General features: G+C 49.6%; 1 protein-coding gene across 3 annotated transcripts in view; it reads left to right on the forward strand.

The window, feature by feature from the left end:
* The window catches only part of MPRIP (myosin phosphatase Rho interacting protein), a 209,017-nt gene that overhangs the window by 37,378 nt on the left and 148,706 nt on the right, over positions 1-22,933 (forward strand). For all 3 annotated transcript variants that reach the window (XM_060260931.1, XM_060260932.1, XM_060260933.1), the window contains exons 2-3: positions 12,870-12,947; positions 14,030-14,095. In XM_060260931.1, coding sequence (XP_060116914.1) covers positions 12,870-12,947; positions 14,030-14,095 — 144 coding nt within the window. The remainder of the gene's footprint in view (positions 1-12,869; positions 12,948-14,029; positions 14,096-22,933) is intronic.

Here is a 22,933-nt window from a genome sequence, read left to right on the forward strand (position 1 = left end):
CGACCACGGTTGGCCAAACTGTGGCTCGGGAGTCACTTATAGCTCTTTTGCACATATTGTGGACTCTTGAAGCCCCCATTACCCCATTGACCTGCTTGGAGAAGGCATTTGTCTCTTTAAGCCACTTCTCCAAGCCAGACGATGGCTGGGAAGAATGCATTTAAAGCTGCTTTCTTTCCACCTCTCCCTCCCACCATCTGTTTTCATTCCGGCCCAAACATCTGACATTTATTTTGTGTGACTCTTGCGTTTGAGGAAATTTGGCCAACCCTGGTCTTGACAGTGCTACTGGATTCAAGTCTCGCTCTTCCACTTCAGACCAACCCAGCTGCCCTTCCGGAATATAAATTTCCTGTGTGCATTCCCTCTGGAGAAGTCGTTCTTTCGATATTCTAACCTGCCCTGATTCATAGCGTCTGTGAGCCAGAAAATCTATCCACTTTCTCATTGATGGACTGGATTCAAGTCCAGCAATACCTTAGAGACCAGCAAGATTTTCAGAGTATGAGCTTTCGAGAGTCAGTGTTCCCTTCATCAGGTACAAGAAGGAACAGAGACTCTTATCCCACTCAGAATGTAGGAGCAGTGTTGCAGATAAGGGAGTCAGGATATAAAGGCTAAGACAGGGGGTGTCAAACGTCCAGCCCGTAGGCCAGAACTGGCCTTCCCAGGGCTTTAACCAGGCCACAGGGCTGTTTCCCCCCCCCCCCCTCCTCTTCTTCTTGTCCTCACCTTTTGAAGCTCCAAGAGGCTGCCAAAGCTCCCTGCTCTTTCTGCCTTGTCTTTGCCAGCTGCAACGGGAAGCAAAGCTGCAAAGAAAATGCGGTGTGCAGGGCTTTTTTGGTAGCAGGAACTCCTTTGCATATTAGGCCACACATCCCTGATGTAGCCAATCCTCCAAGAGCTTACAGAGCTCTTAGTACAGGGCCTCCTGTAAACTCCAGGAGGATTGGCTACATCAGGGGTGTGTGGCCTAATATGCAAAGGTTTTCCTACTACCAAAAAAGCCCTGGCGGAGTGGATTTTCCATTAAGGTCTCTGGCCCAGAGACCTTAATGGAAAATCCATTCCACATTTTCCTTGCAACTTTGTCTCTGTTGCAGTGTGTTTCAGTGGAGTGGATCTTAAGTCTCACTTTCCTGTGACCCGCTGAAGCTCATGATTCGTGAAGTTGTGCCCTTGCAAATAAAGGATTGATTCTTTGACCCAGCTTGTCTCTGCTGTATGGACCTGCAAACTGGTTTCTAGTGAGTACTCTAACTTGGGAACCCGCAGCCAACCTCTTTGGCTGTGGGTTCCCAAGTTAGATCCATTGGAGATCCATTGTCAATCTAAGCACTGGAGATCCATTGTCAATCTAAGTAGACACCCTGGGGTGGGGGGAAGAAGCTTGCAATGCCCAGCCATCTCATGTTTCTCCAGGCTCAGAGTGTTTTATATTTTTAGCTTCTGCTGTGATCCTTGTGCTTTTCCTTGATGTTTTATTTTAAAAATTGCATTGCCAAATCCTGCTATTCCCCCACCTTTCCAATTTAAACAAAATATTGCAAGAGTTTTAAGCATGTCTGTATTTGAAGTTAAAAATAATACCTTTAATGGTGTCTGTCTTTGTCCTTTATAAAGTACATATTTCTGCTACCTGTCATTACTTCTTTATGACACACGTCGCCCAGCCCCACAAAGTCCCATTTGTGTCAGATTTGTCCCTCATGACAAATGAGTTCAACAACCTTGTATGAAAGCATCTGTAATTTCTGGGAGGTTTTATTTTATCTCCAGCATTTAAACTTTTTTAAAAGGTAAAGGTAGTCCCCTATGCAAGCACAAGTTGTTTCCAACTCTGGTGACATCGCATCACGACGTTTTCAGGGCAGACTTTTTAATGGGGTGGTTTGCCATTGCCTTCCCCAGTCATCTACACTTTCCCCCCAGCAAGCTGGGTGCTCATTTTACTGACCTCGTGAGGTTGGAAGGCTGAGTCAACCTTGAGCTGGCTACCTGAACCCAGCTTCCGCCGGGATCGAACTCAGGTCATGAGCAGAGACTTTGACTGCAGTACTGCAGCGTTAACCACTCTGCATGGATTCTCATTTGTGATTATTATGCCATTAAAGGTTTGGTATGGGGAATGAGTTCGACACCCCTGGGGGTGGGAATCTGCATCCCTACTTGTATCTAATGAAGGGAGCTTTCACTCCTGAAAGCGTATATCCCCCCAAATCTTGTTGGTCTGTGAACCTCTGCAACTTCCTCCTTGATGGTTTTTCCTGAAGCACGAGTTCTCACATAGGAATGTTCGAGTCGGCAGCTGTGAGGACGACGCACCTGCGGGTAGTCACGGGGTGCGCTTTTTGCAAAGGGAAAGGGGTTCTCCCGCCTCGTCCTGATACTTGCGGTGTGCCGAGAGAGACTGGCAGCGGCCTCGCCCTTCGAGGGAGTGGGGAAAGAGGAGGGCTCGACGGACGGGAGAAGGTGCCTGCTGCGTGGGCGGATGGGTGGGGAGCCTCGAAGCCCTGCTGGAAGAAGGTGGCTCAGTCGAACCTCACACGGAAGGGGGAAACAGCTGGAAGGAGCAGTGGGGACTTGCAGCTGGAAGCCATGATCCGAGGGAAAAGCAGTCGCGCCAGGAGCACCTCGAAGGCTCTGGGGGAGGCAGGCGCCGAAATCAAGGTGTGTATGCGAGAGCGTGCCGTGACCTTGACGGCCCCGGCTAGCCAGATCTCGTCAGCTCCTGGAAGCTAATCCGGGTCGGTCCCGGTTAGCGCTTGGGTGAGAGACCACCGAGGAAATTCAGGATTGTCGCGGAGAGGCAGGCAGCGGCCAACCGATATCTCTCCCCTTGATAACCCTGTAGGGTCACCGAAAGTCAGGTGTAGCTCGACGGAGGAAAAAAAAGATTTACTTGACTGCCTAGGAGACGCAGGGCGCTGTTTTGGAACTGGTTGCAAGTTTGAGGCCCGGTGAAGAGATTGGGGGAAATGGCTGTTTTAAGATGCGTGCCGGTTTGATTTAAGCGAAAAAGAACGCAACAGCTGAACAAAAACCCACAGGCAGGACCTTAGAAGATGCATTCCTTTGTGGTCCTCAAAGATGAGGTCTATGTTGATATATAGATTACTCTTTGCACTCCAGGCAAAATCCAACAGAGTCGTCAGCGGCACTTTGGCAAACTAGCAGTTTATTCCGGCGCAAGCCTTCCGGCATCCGAGGGCAAACTTCCTTCGCCGCTCTTGTTTTATTCACGCGCCGACTTATGCATATTGATTTGGTCGATCTCTTTCCTGCAGAACCGGATATTAACAAGGCCGGCCCCGCTCAGTTTGTTCTGTGTGTGCATTAATTGGTCAGTCAATTAAAAGCAGCAGCACAATAAAAGTTTTCTCGAGTTGGCAATCGCTGTTGTTGTTGTTGTTGACATGGAGAGCCAGTTTGGTGTAGTGGTTAAGTGTGCGGTCTCTTATCTAGGAGAACCGGGTTTGATTCCCCACTCCTCCACTTGCACCTGCTGGCATGGCCTTGGGTCAGCCGTAGCTCTGGCAGGGGTTGTCCTTGAAAGGGCAGCTGCTGGGAGAGCCCTCTCAGCCCCCCCCCCCACCTCACAGGGTGTCTGTTGTGGGGGAGGAAGGGAAAGGAGATTGTAGGCCGCTCTGAGACTCTGTCCTTGAAAGGGCAGCTGCTTTGAGAGCCCTCTCCAGCCCCACGCACCTCACAGGGTGTCTGTTGTGGGGGAGGAAGGTAAAGGAGATTGTGAGCCGCTCTGAGACTCTTTGGAGTGGAGGGCGGGATATAAATCCAATATCATCTTCTTCTTCTTCTTTTGTGGGAAATGGGAAAACGTTCCTTCTCGGATCTTCGTGGCTGCTGGGTTTGGAAGAGCCAGGATGCTCCAGTAGCGGTTGAGACGGAGGGGTTTTGGATTGTGAGAGAGACCTGGGTTCGGGTCTCCTCGCTGTGAGAGAGCTCAGTCGTGATCTTAAGTCAGTTACTGGTGCCACAAACTAGTTCAGCTGCCTCAAGGTCAGTCTTGTCCGCTCTGACTGGCAGCTGCTCTCCAGGGTCTCAGGCTGAGGTCTTTCCCATCACCTCCTACCTGATCCTTTTAACTGGAGATGCTGGGGATTGAACTCTGTCTGGACCTTCTGCATGGGCACAGGTGGCTGTGTCACGGTGAATTAGAATCTGGGTCCTTCAAGATCAGTATTGTCTACTCCAACCAGCAGCAGCTCTCTGCAGTCTCAGACGGAGGTCTTTCCCATCACCTTCTACCTGTTCCTTTTAACTGGAGATGCTGGGGATTGTCTGGACCTTCTGCATGGGCACAGGTGGCTGTGTCACGGTGAATCAGAATCTGGGTCCTTCAAGATCAGTATTGTCTACTCCAACCAGCAGCAGCTCTCTGCGGTCTCAGACTGAGGTCTTTCCCATCACCTTCTACCTGTTCCTTTTAACTGGAGATGCCGGGGACTGAACCTGGGACCTTCTGCATGCCAAGCAGAGGCTCAGCCGCTGAGCCACAGCCCCCGGTGGAATTTCTCATCCCGCTTTAGAGGAAGGGTATATCGTTTTAACTGGAGAGTCGTGTTTTGAGTCTCTGCCCCTATCGAAGGCTCTGTGGGGCACCAGCTTGCCATCTTTCCAGCAACCGGTGCGGTTCCTCATCCCTCCGTGGTTCCTCTGAACGACCTTTGGAACGGTTCAGCGGTTTGGGGATGCATTTGTCCGCTAGTGGACTCCACAGCCTGGCAGAATGAGGTCACTGGCTAGAGGGCCGGAGAAAGTGCTCCAGTGGCCACCAGGCCATATCCTGCCCAGCTCTCCCTTAGACTCCCTGTTTGCCTACATTGTGCTCAGCCTAGGCTACCTCACAGAGTCATTGTGGGGACGCAAGGCATTTTGCTGCTGTGAGTGTCTCGGAGGGAAGGCCAAGGTAATACTGCAACGAACGGGAAAGGAAAACCAAATTTTGCAGCGAGGAAAGCTGCGATCTGTGTAATGCTTAATGGGTCGACTCTACATTGCTCTATTGATTTAATTAATTTATACTCCGTCTTTCTCGCTTAACAGCCTACATTGTTCTCCAGTTTGGTGTAGCGGTTAAGTATGTGGACTCTTATCTGGGAGAACCGGGTTTGATTCCTCACTCCTCCACTTGTAGCTACTGGAATGACCTTGGGTCGTCCGTAATTTTCGCAAGAGTTGTCCTTGAAAGGGCAGTTGCTGTGTGAGCTCTTTCAGCCCCACCCACCTCACAGGGTGTCTGTTGTGGGGGAAGAAGATATAGGAGATTGTAAACCACTCTGAATCTCTGTTTCGGAGAGAAGGGCAGGGTATAAATCTGCAGCCTTCTTCCTCCTCTTCTTCGTCCTCTTCTTTCTCTTCCTCCTCCTCTTCATTCTCTTCCTCCTTTTCTTCCTCTTCTCCATTGTATACTCACAACTAGTGTTGCCTCTAAGCTGAGTTAGCATGAGCAGCTCACAGTTTTTAAGCCTCTGGCTCACACATTTTTGTCTTAGCTCAGGAAAAATGGCCCCAGAGCAAACTAATTGGTGCAGCAGCCAAATGGCTTGCTCACAACTCGAATGCCAGTAGCTCACAAAGTAGAATTTCTGCTCACAGGTCTCCACAGCGTAGAAGGAGCATTGTTCTCAAGGGGCCTGTGAGGTTGGTGAGGCTGAGAGAGTGACTACCCCTGAGGTCACCCAAAGAGCTTTCGTGACATCAATGGGAATCCCAGATCTTAAGCCCTCCACCACGTTGGCCGCTAGTGCTGTTCAAATTATGCCCATCTGTTTTCTTTCTATGGGCCCTCCTGAAAGCTGTCTATGCTTGTAGCTGCTACCACCTCCTGTGGCAGTGAATTCCATGTGTGAAGTACCAATATGGCTACCCACCGGAATTGAGAAATGCCTGTAATGTACAACGATATACTCAAGTGTTGTAGTGGTGGTGTTGGATTATTCTATTTACTTATTTATTTTCTTTAATCACATCCCGCGTTTCACCCCACGTTGGACCCAAAAAGCAGGGAGGAGGTTTTTATTTTACTTCAGTTACACGCTGCCTTCCCCTCCCCCCGCTCCCCGTGGCGACACAAAGCAACCGGGGAGTTTTTGTGCCTTCTCGATCCTGTCTTCGCAACAACCCTGTGAGGTAAGCCAGGGTGAGAGTGTGTGACTGGCCCAAGGTCATCCAGCAAGCTTCCACGACACCTTGAGGATCTGAAAAAGGCTCTCCCGGATTTTAGTGCAGTGCTGTAACCCCTATACCGCACTGCCTTTAAATATCTAGGTCAGTTGTGTTTTTATTTCATTGCATCGTTTAAAAAAACCTGTTTTGGAGAGAGCTTGCTAGACCGTCCTGTTCTGTTTTTTACGAGGATTGTTCTTTTCTTGCCGTGCAAGGGCAGATAAGAGCCAAGACTTTTCTTCTAAGAAGGAATCTACCCATAATTCCTGTGCTTCTGATAGATGTGGGGTGTGGATGCATTTCCCATATATGTAAGCATGTGTCTGTGTGTGTTTAATTGTTGTGAAATCTTGTAACTGGTAAGGCAGGTTGGGGGAGTCGCGGTTGCTGAAATCAGCACTAAAGGTTCTGCGTTTTTGGTTTGCCGTTGAAGTGGGTAGATTTTACTTTGGGATAGTTTTTTTTTTTTTAACTTTTACTTTAAAAAGAAACCTGGGCTCTCGGTTTTGGCATCCGCCGTTCTTGGCTTGCGGGCTGCAGGTATCCACGGCCTTAGTCTGACGGTAGTCTGCTGCACTTTTGGTATTAATAAAACCACAGGGGCAGCACAGATTTGATTTGATTTTTATATTTTTAGAAAAAGGAATAAGTGTCTGATTCAGTCTATGGCACCTCCGGGAAGAAGAAGAAGATTGCAGATTTATACCCCGCCTTCCTCTCTGAATCAGAGACTCCAAGCGGCTTACAATCCCTTATGTCTTCTCCTCCCACAACAGACACCCTGTGAGGTGGGTGGGGCTGAGAGAGCTCTTACAGCAGCTGCCCTTTCAAGGACAACTCCTGCGAGAGCTATGGCCAACCCAAGGCCATTCCAGCTGCTGTAAGGGGAGGACTGGGGAATCAAACCCGGTTCTCCCAGATAAGAGTCCGCACACTTAACCATGACACCAAACTGGCTCTCTAAGCAGGGTCGGTCCTGGTTAGCACTTGGGTAGGAGACCACGGAGGAAATTCAGGATCGCCTTTGCAGTGGTTGCTTAGAGCAGGGATTTCCAACCTGGGTTGATCTGAGCTCCCTTCTGGGATCTTGCAAGGGGGTGCTGGGCGCTGCCTCAAAATGTCGGCCGTGTTGGCCGTTGGGAAATGTTCAGAGGTCCCAAACCAAGTGGCATCCTAAGATGGAAGCAGGGAGGGCTCCTTGCACATCCAGTTCAGGGGTTAAATCAGGACCCCAAAGGGCTTCTATAAGGCCCCCGAGCAACTGGCTGTCATTTTCTTCCGTCTCGCAATATCTTGCTTTCATCTGCATCACAGCTTGCTTTGCAAGGCTTGCTCGATTGCACCGGAGTTGCAAAGCAAAACCTCTATTTTCTCCGTTGGCTGAGGCTGCTCCCTTGGGGAGGAAGGGGGGAGGAATAGCTTGCTTTGCCAGGCTCTCTCAATTGCACTGAGCCAAGCCTCTCTTCCTTCTATTGGCTGAGGCTCCCCCCCCCAAAATCCCTTGGGAAGGAAGGAAAGAGCCAGAGCTCTTTGCCCAGTTCCCTGGATCCCATGGGAGAAATACAAAGAAAGCTCCTTTAAGACCAATGAGTGCTGATGTTTTAAGCATGTTTCAAAAATATATTTGTGTTTGTGTTCTTTATAAAATTTATCTCTCTTGCTACCTAATCTTTACATGGCCTGACCCAACAAGGTCTCTTTTATGTCAGATCTGGCCCTCATAACAAATGAGTTCGACACCCCTAATCTAGCCTCTGTTTAAAAACCTCCAAGGAAGGAGAGCCCACCACCTCCCAAGGAAGCCTGTTCCACTGAGGAACCGCTCTAACTGCCAGGAAGTTCTTCCTAATGTTGAAAACTCTTTCTGGTTTAATTTCAACCTGTTGGTTCTGGTCCGACCTTCTGGGGCCACAGAAAACAATTCCACACCATCCTCTAGATGTCAGCTCTTCAAGTACTTGAAGATGGTGATCCTATCACCTCTCAGTCGTCTCCTCTCCAGGCTGAACATCCAGGATTTGAGCCCAGAGAATCTTGTCTGGGCGCCGTGTTGGAGAATCACTGCTTTGGAGTCGAAAACGAGGAAAGGGTTTTGTATTTACTGCAATTCACACCGAGCAACAAGGCAGTGAAGAGTTAAGAACATAAGAACATAAGCCATGATGGATCAGGCCAGTGCCCATCCAGTCCAACACTCTGTGTCACATAAAAACATAAGAGAAGCCATGTTGGATCAGGCCAATGGCCCTTCCAGTCCAACACTCTGTGTCACTTAAGAACATAAGAGAAGCCATGTTGGATCAGGCCAATGGCCCATCCAGTCCAACACTCTGTGTCACGGAAGAACATAAGAGAAGCCATGTTGGATCAGGCCAATGGCCCATCCAGTTCAACACTCTGTGTCACATAAGAACATAAGAGAAGCCATGATGGATCAGGCCAGTGGCCCATCCAGTCCAACACTCTGTGTCACATAAGAACATAAGAGAAGCCATGTTGGATCAGGCCAATGGCCCCTCCAGTCCAACACTCTGTGTCACCTAAGAACATAAGAGAAGCCATGTTGGATCAGGCCAGTGGCCCATCCAGTCCAACACTCTGTGTCACATAAGAACATAAGAGAAGCCATGTTGGATCAGGCCAGTGGCCCATCCAGTCCAACACTCTGTGTCACATAAGAACATAAGAGAAGCCATGTTGGATCAGGCCAATGGCCCCTCCAGTCCAACACTCTGTGTCACATAAGAACATAAGAGAAGCCATGTTGGATCAGGCCAGTGGCCCATCCAGTCCAACACTCTGTGTCACATAAGAACATAAGAGAAGCCATGTTGGATCAGGCCAATGGCCCATCCAGTCCAACACTCTGTGTCACATAAGAACATAAGAGAAGCCATGTTGGATCAGGCCAATGGCCCATCCAGTCCAACACCCTGTGTCACACAGTGACCAAAAGACCCAAGTGCCATCAAGAGGTCCACCAGTGGGGCAAGAAGCCCTTCCACTGTGCCCCCCCACCCACCCAAGCACCAGAATACAGAGCATTCCCTGCCCCAGACAGAGAGTTCCAAGAATGAGCTGTGGCTCATAGCCACTGATGGACCTCTGCTCCATGTGCTTATCTAATCCCTTCTTGAAGCTGGCTATGCTTGTAGCCGCCACCACCTCCTGTGGCAGTGAATTCCATGTGTTAATCACCCTTTGGGTGAAGGAGTTAGTTCCTTTTCAGGCTTGGGCTGTCCCACAAGCGTCCGCTTTTAGGTGGGCTTTTAGGAACAGTAAGAATTCTTTTTCTCCCCTTCGGTGAGCTGATAAACATTTCTTTGCAAGCGGCATTTCCTTGCCCCAATGGGGACGAAGCTGTGTGTGACCTAGGATGTATAATTTATGTGAGTCCCCCAATGGGGACTCAAAAGAGGCTATCGTCGTTCTGTTTTCTCCCTACAGCAACCCAGGGCTAGGCTGCAAATATGGGTCATCGGCCATTGTGTGGGTTTGTGACTCAGAATCCTGACATTCCGCTATTGTGTGAAAAACCGGGCACTTTTTATCATATACGGTGGTTATGCAAGAGGGCTAGAACTTTTTGGGAGAAAGTACACGAACTGCTTCAAAAGATATTGGGAATAATAGTTCCTTTTACCCGCCAACTGTTTTTACTTAGTATGGTACAGCAAGAAATAGGAAAAGAGAACTGGCATTTAGGGATACATGTGATAACCGCAGCTAGAATTCTTGAGGCAGCATATTGGAAGGAAAATAAGATACACGCAATAGGTGAACTGTTAATTAAAATCTTCGATACAGCCGAACTAGATATACTAGCGGATATAATAAATGGGAAATCTAAGCAAGAGGCTTCTAAGAAACGGAAGAAATTATACGACTGGCTGCAAATAATGCAATGAGAATTTAATAGAAGATAGGAGAGCCAGTTTGGTGTAGTGGTTAAGTGTGCGGACTCTTATCTGGGAGAACCGGGTTTGATTCCCCACTCCTCCACTTGCACCTGCTAGCATGGCCTTGGGTCAGCCATAGCTCTGGCAGAGGCTGTCCTTGAAAGGGCAGCTGCTGTGAGAGCCCTCTCCAGCCCCACCCACCTCACAGGGTGTCTGTTGTGGGGGAGGAAGGTAAAGGAGATTGTGAGCCGCTCTGAGACTCTTCGGAGTGGAGGGCGGGATATAAATCCAATATCATCTTCTTCATCATCTTCTTATTGCATATTGAGATTAACTTGACTAAGGGTATAGGAGATAGTGAGGGAAACACACTTGTTCTCAAAAAGAAGTTTGCCCACCTTCTACCTCTGTATGTATAAGAGTCAATGGCACCTTTAAGACCAACTTAAGTTTTATTCAGAACATACGCTTTCGGGTGCTCTTAAGTACACTTCATCGGAAGAGGGTTCCTTGTCTGATGAAGTGTGCTTAGAGAGCACTCGAAAACTTACATTCTGAATAAAACTAAGTTGGTCTTAAAGGTGCAGTCGACTCCTATTTTGTTCTACTACTTCAGACTTAACACGGCTGTCTACTTGGATCTCTCTGTATGTATATATATTGATTTATGTAAGTAACTAGTGTATATGAGAAGTTTGTGTTAACTTATTTCTTTTCTTTTTGGTTACGGCCCTCTTTTTATGTAAATAATTAATAAAACTAAATATTATGGCATTCTGCTGTTGTTTTGTTTTAATCTTGCCAAATGAGTTTGAACATATAAAGCTGCCTTCTACTGAATCAGACCCTCGGTCCATCAAAGTCAGTCTTGTCTACTCAGACTGGCAGCGGCTCTCCAGGGTCTCAAGCGGAGGCTTTCCACGCCTATTTGCCTGGACCCTTTTTAGTTGGAGATGCCGGGGATTGAACCTGGGACCTTCTGCTTACCAAGCAGATGCTCTACCACTGAGCCACCATCCCTCCCCTTAGACATATGAACATTTGAAGCTGCCTTCTACTGAATCAGTCCATCAAAGTCAGTCTTGTCTACTCAGACTGGCAGCGGCTCTCCAGGGTCTCAAGCGGAGGCTTTCCACGCCTATTTGCCTGGACCCTTTTTAGTTGGAGATGCCGGGGATTGAACCTGGGACCTTCTGCTTACCAAGCAGATGCTGTACCACTGAGCCACTGTCCCTCCCCTTAGACATATGAACATTTGAAGCTGCCTTCTACTGAATCAGTCCATCAAAGTCAGTCTTGTCTATTCAGACTGGCAGCGGCTCTCCAGAGTCTCAAGCGGAGGCTTTCCACGCCTATTTGCCTGGACCCTTTTTAGTTGGAGATGCCGGGGATTGAACCTGGGACCTTCTGCTTACCAAGCAGATGCTCTACCACTGAGCCACTGTCCCTCCCCTTAGACATATGAACATTTGAAGCTGCCTTCTACTGAATCAGTCCATCAAAGTCAGTATTGTCTACTCAGACTGGCAGCGGCTCTCCAGGGTCTCCAGCTGAGGTTTTTCATGCCTATTTGCCTGGACCCTTTTTAGTTGGAGATGCCGGGGATTGTAATGTAATGTAATGTAATGTAAAATTTTATTTATACCCCGCCCTCCCCCGCCAGAGCAGGCTCAGGGCGGCTTACAACATTTAAAATGAACAATACAATAATAAAACATTAAGAACACATTAAAACCAATCAGTGATTAAAACATTCCTAGACTAACAGTGGCGGTAAGCATTATTAATTTAGCAGTAAACATTGGTACCATCATTAATGAACGCCTGTTTGAACCTGGGACCTTCTGCTTACCAAGATGCTTTACCACTGAGCCACCGTCCCTCCCTCCAGTTTCTAGCCCCCGCGGGTGGCAGATAGGAGCTGAAATAACTGAGCATTTAAATCCCAGCGGTGGAGTAATTCAGTCCTTGTTCCTATCCCATCGGTACCCGAGGCAGGAGGAAGTCTGCAGACGGGCGCGCAAGTTCTGTTTTCCTCTTTGCTGACCTCTCGCACCCTTTTCACATGTGGCATGAAGCCAAGCTAGACCTGTTGGACTTATTTTGCAGTCACCTCTCCGAGTTCTCGCTGGTCCCTGCCCCCTTTGGCCGGCTTTCTGCTATCCCTGCCCTTTTGAATTAAAAATGCTGGAAATGATCGCGGCTTCCTCCTAGAAAGCATCTCATTTCACCGCAGAGCTCTTGAGCCTTGCTTCATGTTCTCCTAACATCCTCAAAACAGGCTGCGATTTGTACCAGGTTCCGTGATCCAGGGGTCCCCAGCTTTTTTTCAGTCTGTGGGGCACCTTTGGGATTTTAGTTCAGCAAGGTGGATGGGTCGGCAAAATGGCTGCTGCAAAATGGCTACCGCAGAAGGCGGAGCCAGCCTCGGAGCGACTGGTGCAGCTTACCGTCGGTCACATTGCAGAGAACAGTGTTTGCAGTCGTGCAGCTTTAACACTCTGCACCACGGGGCAGAGTTTGTAAACATCGGTGCAAACAGTCGACTTCCCAGTGACCAATCAGTAGCCTTGCTGGGTCAAAGCCCCAGATGGCCCCGCCCATTTTCCCAAAACACTTTTTAGGTGCCAGGAAAGGTATAGGTAGGCTTCGGCGCCCACGGACACCGTGTTGGGGACTCCTGCAATAACTGATAATTAGCATAATTGGTGTCAATTGATAAAATATGGGGTTTTTAACAAAAAAAAATCTGATAATCTTTTTCTTCCTCCTTCCCTCCCCAAGGCCAAGCCTATTTACGGTGGGTGGCTGTTGTTGGCTCCCGAAGGCACCGATTTCGACAACCCCGTTCATCGCTCTCGGGTAAGGGCTGGTGCATCTCTCTCGGGCTACGGGTGGAGGAAGAACCGAAACGGATCAGCGCCGAGGGGCCTGTGCGCGCGCCGCTATCCAGCAGTAGCGCAGAGAGGACATAGAATTCGGCGCACAGTTGAAATTCCTGCCAATTTCAGTTTCATGGGGGAAGGCCAAGTTTCTAGTCCTCATGGATAGCAAGGAATATGCAGACAGTTCACCCAGTTATCTCAGAAGCTGGCTGAATAAGGTCTTCAGGGTGCAGCGTGGAGCCTTTCCCTCTGACTTTTCCAACACATAATAAATTATGCAAAGTAAAGAGGGAAGGGGAAGGCTATCCACACTTGGCATAATTTATGCTAATCTAGAAGCCAGAACTGAGGCAAGTGAACTGTTGGTATGTCTTAATGTAAGCTTTGTATTTTCATGTCTTGGGAGAAGCATGGGGGGAAAGGTCTTGGTGACTCTCCAAAGCCCTGGGAGCCGGGGAGCAGAACCCAGTTGTAACCAATGCACGAGGGGGCCAACACTGGCGGATCCCTGCATGGCAAGTCTCCTTCCTGTGTCACTGGTTAATGTTAGGTGGTCAGGACGTGCCTGTGGGTTGAAAAGAGACACAGGGCCTCTGGGGGATTGCCTTCTTTGGAGATTGCCTTCCCTTCAGCTAAGGTTGCCAGGTCTCCCATTGGCCACTGGCAGTTGATGGGGGGAGTAGGGCTGCCGGATCCAGGTTGAGAAACTCCTGGAGGTTTTGGGGTGGAGCCTGGGGACGACAGGGACCTGAGTCGGATATGGAGCCAGAGAGTCCCCCCCCCCCCTTCAAACCATCCATTTTCTCCTGCGGAATGGATCTTGTAGTCCGGAGATGAGCTGTGATTCCAAGGGCTCCTCAGGTCCCACCTGGAGACTGGCTTCCCTAATTCCCGTTTGGGCAGGGCGATCTCGGCTTTTGGTTTCTCTCCAGGAAGACAGGAGGACAGAGTTTTCCAAAGTGCACCTGTGGGGAAGCTGGATGGGCTAAGAGTTAGCTGGGCGGAATCGGTTGCCACTTGGAACCTCCCTATCTTAACATGTCCGTTTCCTTCATCCAGAAATGGCAACGGCGGTTTTTCATCCTGTACGAACACGGCCTCCTCCGCTACGCCCTGGACGAGATGGTGAGTCTCTCTCTCTTCCCTTTTTCTCCCTCCTCTTGAAGGTCTGTTTGGTTCAGTCGCTGGCACTTGCCTTCAGGGGAGATGGGGCGGTTGAGGCGGGCGCGTGCTGGACACTGGTTAGAACAGCCTGCAACTTCTGCCTTTGTGAGGTAGCCACGGTCGGCGTGTGTGGCGTCGCTTTGTGTAGTACGTCACATGTGAAGAAGACGTACATGAGACAAGGGGGGCTGCTACTTTTCCGCAGTCTCTCTCTGGTATTTGGAAATGTGCATGCGCAGGGGCAGAACGTTCCAGAACATGGCTGGCATTGTTGGATGCGTGTATGCCTTTCCCCTCCAGGCTGACGACTTCGCATTGTTGTTTGCCAGGGAAGAGCTAGCTCCCTTCCATTGGGATCCGCTGCAGTGGAGGACAGTAGATCCCTTGCTCTTGTTTGTCTTCAAAGGTCTTTGTGTGTGTTTTTTTTTTTAATCTTCCCCTATCAACAGTTTAGTAGCCAGTGCGGCTGACCACATATTGTGTATTTTCTTCAGGAATTTATTCTTCTCTTCTGGAAGGAAGGAAGGAAGGAAGGAAGGAAGGAAGGAAGGAAGGAAGGAAGGAAGGAAGGAAGGAAGATAGATGGGAGGGGAGGAAGGAAGGAAGATAGATGGGAGGGGAGGAAAGGAGAGGTGGAAAGAAAGCAATTTTAACTTTAAATGCTTTCTCCAAGCCGTTGGCTGTCTTGACTTGCAGAAGTGATTTAAAGAGACAAATGTCTTCTCCAGGCTGGCTGACAGGTGGTGGGGCCTTTGAGAGCCACACAAGATGTGTGGAAGAGCCACAGTTTGGCCACCCCGGGACTAGTATCTGGGAGATCCAGATTCAAATCCCCACTCCTGCTGTGGAAGTTCTCTTGGTGATCTTGGACCAGTCACACACACTCAGCCTAGCCTACCTTACAGGGTTGTTGTAAGGATAAAATGGAGGCGAGAAAGACGTTGTGAAATAAAAAGAACAATTATGGTCCTCTCCTGTCTCTGCGAATCTGGCACTTCTGCCCAGAGAAAAGAAGCAAAGGTGATCTCTTTTTGTTCAGTGCTGTGGATTTCTTTTCTGCCAGGAACACGAAGCCCGTAACAAATGCAACAGGTTTGCTCAGCTTCTCAGCCAAGGACATTTCTGCCCGCTTCTCAGTTCTTTGCCAGAGTTGTCCCCTGGCAGGGGTGTTTCTCTGGGTGCAGTCCTGTGCTTTACTCCCTGAAGAGAATGTGCAAGTATTTACTCAAAGGCCCTGGGCATACCAGCAATGCCTGCCATTGGAAGGGCGGAAAGAGGGCTGGGATATTTCAGGAGGCTGGGCAGAGCACACGGAATCTCTTGACATGCTGAACAGCCGGCAAGGCCTTCTCTCCGAGGTGGTAAAACCTGTTTTGCCTCAGTTCTGATGAGGGCTGGCGTGCGCCCGTCCTTCCAGGCTCAGAACGGACGTCTCTCCTGCTCGCCCGTGGCGCTTGTGAACTGCTTCCAGGTGATCAGGTGTCGACCGGAAAAGTTTATTCTTCTTGGGAGTTGGAATGGACTCCATAGAATTTCCATTAAGAGATTAAAAAAAAGCAGGCAGACTTGTCTTGTTTATTATCTCCCCCAAAATTTGATAGGCCACTTTTTACCAGCCTTTTTACGAGCTTTTTACCAGCCAGTTTGGAGTAGTGGTTAAGTGTGCGGACTCTTATCTGGGAGAACCGGGTTTGATTCCCCACTCCTCCACTTGCACCTGCTGGAATGGCCTTGGGTCAGCCAGAGCTCTGGCAGAGGTTGTCCTTGAAAGGGCAGCTGCTGTGAGAGCCCTCTCCAGCCCCACCCACCTCTCAGGGTGTCTGTTGTGGGGGAGGAAGGGAAAGGAGATTGTAGGCCGCTCTGAGACTCTGCCCTTGAAAGGGCAGCTGCTGTGAGAGCCCTCTGCAGCCCCACCCACCTCACTGGGTGTCTGTTCTGGGGGAGGAAGGTAAAGGAGATGGTGAGCCACTCTGAGACTCTGTCCTTGAAAGGGCAGCTGCTGTGAGAGGCCTCTCCAGCCCCACCCACCTCTCAGGGTGTCTGTTGTGGGGGAGGAAGGGAAAGGAGATTGTAGGCCGCTCTGAGACTCTGCCCTTGAAAGGGCAGCTGCTGTGAGAGCCCTCTGCAGCCCCACCCACCTCACAGGGTGTCTGTTGTGGGGGAGGAAGGGAAAGGAGATGGTGAGCCACTCTGAGACTCTGTCCTTGAAAGGGCAGCTGCTGTGAGAGGCCTCTCCAGCCCCACCCACCTCACAGGGTGTCTGTTTGGGGGGAGGAAGGGAAAGGAGATTGTAGGGCGCTCTGAGACTCTGTCCTTGAAAGGGCAGCTGCTGTGAGAGCCCTCTCAGCCCCACTCACCTCACAGGGTGTCTGTTGTGGGGGAGGAAGGGAAAGGAGATTGTGAGCCGCTCTGAGACTCTGTCCTTGAAAGGGCAGCTGCTGTGAGAGCCCTCTCAGCCCCACTCACCTCACAGGGTGTCTGTTGTGGGGGAGGAAGGTAAAGGAGATTGTGAGCCACTCTGAGACTCTGTCCTTGAAAGGGCAGCTGCTGTGAGAGCCCTCTCAGCCCCACCCCACCTCACAGGGTGTCTGTTGTGGGGGAGGAAGGGAAAGGAGATTGTAGGCCGCTCTGAGACTCTGTCCTTGAAAGGGCAGCTGCTGAGAGAGCCCTCTCCAGCCCCACCCACCTCACAGGGTGTCTGTTGTGGGGGAGGAAGGGAAAGGAGATTGTGAGCCGCTCTGAGACTCTGTCCTTGAAAGGGCAGCTGCTGTGAGAGCCCTCTCAGCCCCACTCACCTCACAGGGTGTCTGTTGTGGGGGAGGAAGGTAAAGGAGATTGTGAGCCACTCTGAGACTCTGTCCTTGAAAGGGCAGCTGCTGTGAGAGCCCTCTCAGCCCCACCCACCTCACAGGGTGTCTGTTGTGGGGGAGGAAGGGAAAGGAGATTGTAGGCCGCTCTGAGACTCTGTCCTTGAAAGGGCAGCTGCTGAGAGAGCCCTCTCCAGCCCCACCCACCTCACAGGGTGTCTGTTGTGGGGGAGGAAGGGAAAGGAGATTGTGAGCCGCTCTGAGACTCTGTCCTTGAAAGGGCAGCTGCTGTGAGAGCCCTCTCAGCCCCACTCACCTCACAGGGTGTCTGTTGTGGGGGAGGAAGGTAAAGGAGATTGTGAGCCACTCTGAGACTCTGTCCTTGAAAGGGCAGCTGCTGTGAGAGCCCTCTCAGCCCCACCCACCTCACAGGGTGTCTGTTGTGGGGGAGGAAGGGAAAGGAGATTGTAGGCCGCTCTGAGACTCTGTCCTTGAAAGGGCAGCTGCTGAGAGAGCCCTCTCCAGCCCCACCCACCTCACAGGGTGTCTGTTGTGGGGGAGGAAGGGAAAGGAGATTGTGAGCCGCTCTGAGACTCTGGCCTTGAAAGGGCGGCTGCTGTGAGAGCCCTCTCAGCCCCACCCACCTCACAGGGTGTCTGTTGTGGGGGAGGAAGGTAAAGGAGATTGTAGGGCACTCTGAGACTGTCCTTGAAAGGGCAGCTGCTGTGAGAGCCCTCTCCAGCCCCACCCACCTCACAGGGTGTTTGTTGTGGGGGAGGAAGGGAAAGGAGATTGTGAGCCGCTCTGAGACTCTTTGGAGTGGAGGGCAGGATATAAATCCAGTATCTTCATCTACCTCACAGGATGTCTGCTGTGAGGGGGGGAAGGTAAAGGAGATTGTGAGCCGCTCTGAGACTCTTCGGAGGGGAGGGCGGGATATAAATCCAATATCTTCTTCTTCTTCTAAAGCTATACCAAAGAACTCTAAGTCACAGTGGTTAATAACAGCAAAAAAGGACAATAAAACCGGTGATGTTCACAAAACGTTATCAAACCAGTTGACGGTAAAACATCAGCACCTTCAAGTCGATTAAGTAGGTCCATGTGAATAACACAAAAGTTGGACAGAAAAGGAGCCGAGAAACAGCTGTGTTTAACACCCTCAGTGTCATTGTAGGGTTAGGGTTTGGGTTTAGGGTCATTGTATGTCATTGTATGCTGATAACAGATAATTATGTATTTTGCTAAGTTTAGTATTAGAAGGATTATCGAATCTGGCTGCTCATTGTGAAAGGGAGAAACTTAGAATTTTTATGTTAATGAATTAAAAAATGTTTTCAGAGTGCTTGGGAAGAAGGGGCCTGCTGCCAAAAAGGCCCCACTGTCCTTAAAGGCTGTTCTGACCCTTTGCATGAAGGAGGCTGAAGGAAGACCTTGCTGCCAGTTGGCAGCAGGTACTCTCACAGAGGCACTTAAAACCCCAGAGTTTTAAAAACTAGAGCCAACTTCTTGGATGCAGTCTAGAAATAGGAAGGTGGTTTGATAGAGGGAGAGACAAACACACACACAAAAGTGTCTGTCTGTCTATAAAATCACCTTGTGTGTGTGTGTGTGTGTGTGTGTGTGTGTGCGCGCGCATGTGTGTGTGTGTGTGAGTATGCTTGAAAGTCATGGGCCTTTCAGAGAGGTGGCTGGCTGTTGCCTGCCTCTGTGTCCCAGCCCTGGTATTCCTTTGAGATTTCCCATCCAAGTACTTGGCAGAATCAATCTGGCTTAGCTTCCAAGATCCGACAGATCAGGCTTGCCTGGCTTACTCAGGTGAGGGCAGAAGATGTATTAATATTGAAGAGGAAAGCTTTATGTTCCAGCGTAGAGTAACTTTACCAGGCCTGCTTATTTTAATTATTTATTTTGCGGATTTATATTCTGCCCTTTCCCATGAATGGGCTCAGGGCGGATTACAGCATAAATTAGATAACGATTCAAACTTAACAGTTACAGCTAAACCTTTAACAATTAAAACTAAACACAATGTATGAAAACAAAGAAACAATAAAATACATTATACCATAGGTGGCAAGGACACATCTTACGGAATAAAAATAGCTATTGGCCCGAAAACGTAATAGTTAGGTGGTAATAAATAAGAAGGGCTAAGTGTCCGATGGTTCAAACTTTTCCAGAACTTGTTTTTGTATGTTTGTTGGTGTAGAATTTCCCACCTCCTTCCATCTTCTTTGCCGTTCTGAGTTTCTTCTGGCCTTATAGAGAAGCCGCTCTCTGGCTTGATGTGAAAACAACCCACCGTGAATGCACCACAACCCATTTGCACGCACACTCACACACACAAAAGGCTGCCATTGTTGTTTCTGGAACTTCATCCAAATCCCTTTAATCATCAGGACCTGGAGAGCTGCAATCTCCACCCCCCCCCGCCTCTGGTCTCCCAGCAACCTGACTGCCTTTGCCAGGCTAATATTTCCTGAAGTGACAATGGAGAGATAGTTCGGAGGTAGCTTGGGGAGGGAAGAGGACAAGGCGGGAAAGAGGAACACCAGTGGGAGATGGCAGGAAATCGGTAGGACAGCAGTGATAATAATGCCAGTGACGGAGCAGTTGACGGGATGACGACGTGAGAGGTGCAGAGAAGAGGAGTCAGCAGTCCCTGGAAGTGGGGGACAGAGGACATCCGGCATGTGTGGGGAGAAGAGCCCCTTCCCTGGTGTTAAGATCTTCCAGGGAAGCTTTGGAAGCCATCCGTGCTAAATGCTATATTGTTCTCAACAAGGAGCGGGGCCTTTTTGGTGGTGGCCCTGTCGTTTGCCTTTGCTTTGGGTGTTTTGGCAGGCACGATCTTCCCTTTTGTTTTCAAACAGGAGGGGAAAGATAACTCCCCCCTTGCTGTTTTTCTTATTCTAGTGCTCTGTTTTGTTTAAGGTGTTTGATTAGATTAAAAAAATTTTTTTAATGCACTTTGGTGCTTTTTTTTAAAGTTTATTTTTGTTTTCAGATTTGTTGTTGTTGTTGTAGTAAATTTTCTCAGGGACCTGTTGGAGACAAAAGGGAGGTCCTTAAATCCGGTTCGCTGATTTAAGTTTGGGTGTGGTCTTTTCTAAGATCCGTCCCTGTTGCTTAGCTGTAACGATGGGTTTTAGGTTAAAGCGGGTTGTAAGCAAATATATACAGGTCGAGCCGATGAGGAAGTGAGCGAGCACGAATGCCAGCAGTATGAAATCTCAAAGCAACCGTCATACACGCAAGCAGCTTTTCAGCAACTTTCCCCTTCCAAGTCTATGTTCTAGCTGCAAGTTTCTCTTCTGGCCACCCTCAAAACTGCAAAAACGGGTTCTGCCACCGTTTGCCCAAACACACGACAAATTCCAGTACCCGCCAGCGCAGCGGACCTTTATGTGCACTCTTCGGTCCAAGTTGTGCATGCCTTGTGATTCTGTATAAAACCCCAGCTTCTTGTGTGTTTGTTTGTGCACGCACGCCACGGATGTTTCTAATCCGTACTGTTTCGAAGAATGAAACTACCTTACACAAAATCCCGGGCTTTCTTTTGAGCAGGAACGCAGTTCCGGCTGGCTTGGCACCAGGGGGTGTGGCCTAATATGCAAATGAGTCCCTGTTGGGCTATTTCTACAAAAAAAAAAAAGACCAGACAAAATCTGTCTACTGTTATCTACTCAGACTGTTAGGGGCTCTCCAGGTTCCCAGGCCTGAAGTCTTTCCCATCACCCATTACTTTATCCTTTTAACTGGAGATGCCAGGAATTGAACCTGGGACCTTCTGGGTGCAAGGTGGATGCTCTGCCCTTGAGCCATCAGGCTTAACCTTAACACGGTTGAAGTTGTGCAACAAATCAGCAAGGCGGCTGAACAGGATTTGAAGAAGACTGCCGATTTATACCCCGCTCTTCTCTCTGAATCGGAGACTCACAGGAGTTTACAATTTCCTTTAACTTCCTCCCCCACAACAGGCACCCTGTGAGGTGGGTGGGGCTGAGAGGGCTCTCACAGCAGCTGCCCTTTCAAGGACAACCTCTGCCAGAGCTGTGGCTGGCCCAAGGCCATTCCAGCAGCTGCAAGTGGAGGAGTGGGGAATCAAACCCGGTTCTCCCAAATAAGAGAGCTCTGGCTGACCCAAGGCCATTCCAGCAGCTGCAAGTGGAGGAGTGGGGAATCAGACCCGGTTCTCCCAGATAAGAGAGCTATGGCTGACCCAAGGCCATTGCAGCAGCTGCAAGTGGAGGAGTGGGGAATCAAACCTGGTTCTCCCAGATAAGAGAGCTCTGGCTGACCCAAGGCCATTTCAGCAGGTGCAAGTGGAGGAGTGGGGAATCAAACCCGGTTCTCCCAGATAAGAGAGCTCTGGCTGACCCAAGGCCATTCCAGCAGCTGCAAGTGGAGGAGTGGGGAATCAAACCCAGTTCTCCCAGATAAGAGAGCTATGGCTGACCCAAGGCCATTCCAGCAGGTGCAAGTGGAGGAGTGGGGAATCAAACCCGGTTCTCCCAGATAAGAGTCCGTGCACTTCACCACTACACCAAACCGGCTCTCCATCCTTGCTTGCTCTCTGACCTTCTGTGATGATCCGAAACGCAAATGTGTAAAAAGAAAAATCCTGCAGATGTGCTTAATTTTATTCCTTTAGAATCATAGAGCTGGAAGGGACCCCCCGGCTAATCTATTCCAACCCCCCCCCCCCGGAATGCACGTCATTTAATTATTTATTTATCAGATTTATATCCCGCCCTCCCCCGACAGGCTCAGGGTGGCTAGCAACAGTTTAAGAACATTAGCCATTTACAAACATCATATTCAAAATAAAATATATAAAAAAACATTTACCATACGTATTAAAAATCCAAGATGGCAAGCTTCTGATTTCCGTTCTGTTAGTTCAGTGAGATTGTCGGTGCTGTAGGGAAATAGTCACCTCCCCCTAACTGTTGAAGGCGAGTTTGAATAATTTGGTCTTACAGGCCCTGTGGATCTGTGGCAGCTCCCACAGGGCCCTGATGTTTCCAGGGAGGGCATTCCACAAAGTGGATATCGCAGAGAACTCTCTAACTCCGGTGGCCGTCAATCGAGCTTCTTTCGGTCCAGGGATCTTAAGAAGATTTTGAGATCCTGAATTTAGTGCTCTTCGGGGTACGTATGGGGAAAGGCGGTTCCAAAGGTAGACGGGTCCCAGGCCCTATAGGGCATTAAAGGTTATAACCAGCACCTTGAAGCGAATCTGGAACGCCACAGGAAACTAGCGCCAATGGGGTCTGAAAGCAGCTTATGTTGTCTTCCATTTGTTCCTCACAGCACCCCTATGAGGCAGGTTAGGCTGAGAGAACGTGACTATACCAAGACTGTCCGGTGAGCTTCCATGTCAGAGCTAAGGATTCAAACCCGGGACCTTGGGACTCCGGAGGCCAGGCAGAGGATTCGAACCTGGGTCTCCCAGATCCTAGTCCAATGCTCTGACCAGCACACCACCACTGCCATGAGCTGTACCGGTCTTTCCTGTCACTTGCTGCCTGAGCCTTTTTAAGTGGAGATGCTGGGGATTGAACCTGGGGCCTTCTGCATGCCAACCAGAGACTCTACTGCTGAGCTCACCTCCCCATGAAAACATACAACTGCCTTACACTGAATTAGACCTTTGCCTCCAACAAGCTCTGCGGGTCTCATAATTGGGTTTGTCTTTGCTTTGGGGAGCTGTTCTAGTTGTTCCCTCCCTGAAGTCCCAGAACGTGCAGAACCAAGGGTGACTTTGTGCGCACAAAAGTATTTACAAGGTTATTGTCTTTTGCCATTTTAAGTTTGCAACGAGGCGAGGCCTGGTTCCTGGAGAGTGGGCCTCTTCGAAACGACATGCTGTGCCCTTAACCTGCCTTCCTATTACGGGAAGAAGAAGAAGAAGGTGATACTGGATTTATATCCCACCCTATACTCTGAATCTCAGAGTGGCTCACAATCTCTTTACCTCCCCCCC

The sequence above is a fragment of the Heteronotia binoei genome, chromosome 20, assembly GCF_032191835.1.
Source record: "Heteronotia binoei isolate CCM8104 ecotype False Entrance Well chromosome 20, APGP_CSIRO_Hbin_v1, whole genome shotgun sequence".
NCBI classification, from domain to species: Eukaryota; Metazoa; Chordata; class Lepidosauria; order Squamata; family Gekkonidae; genus Heteronotia; species Heteronotia binoei.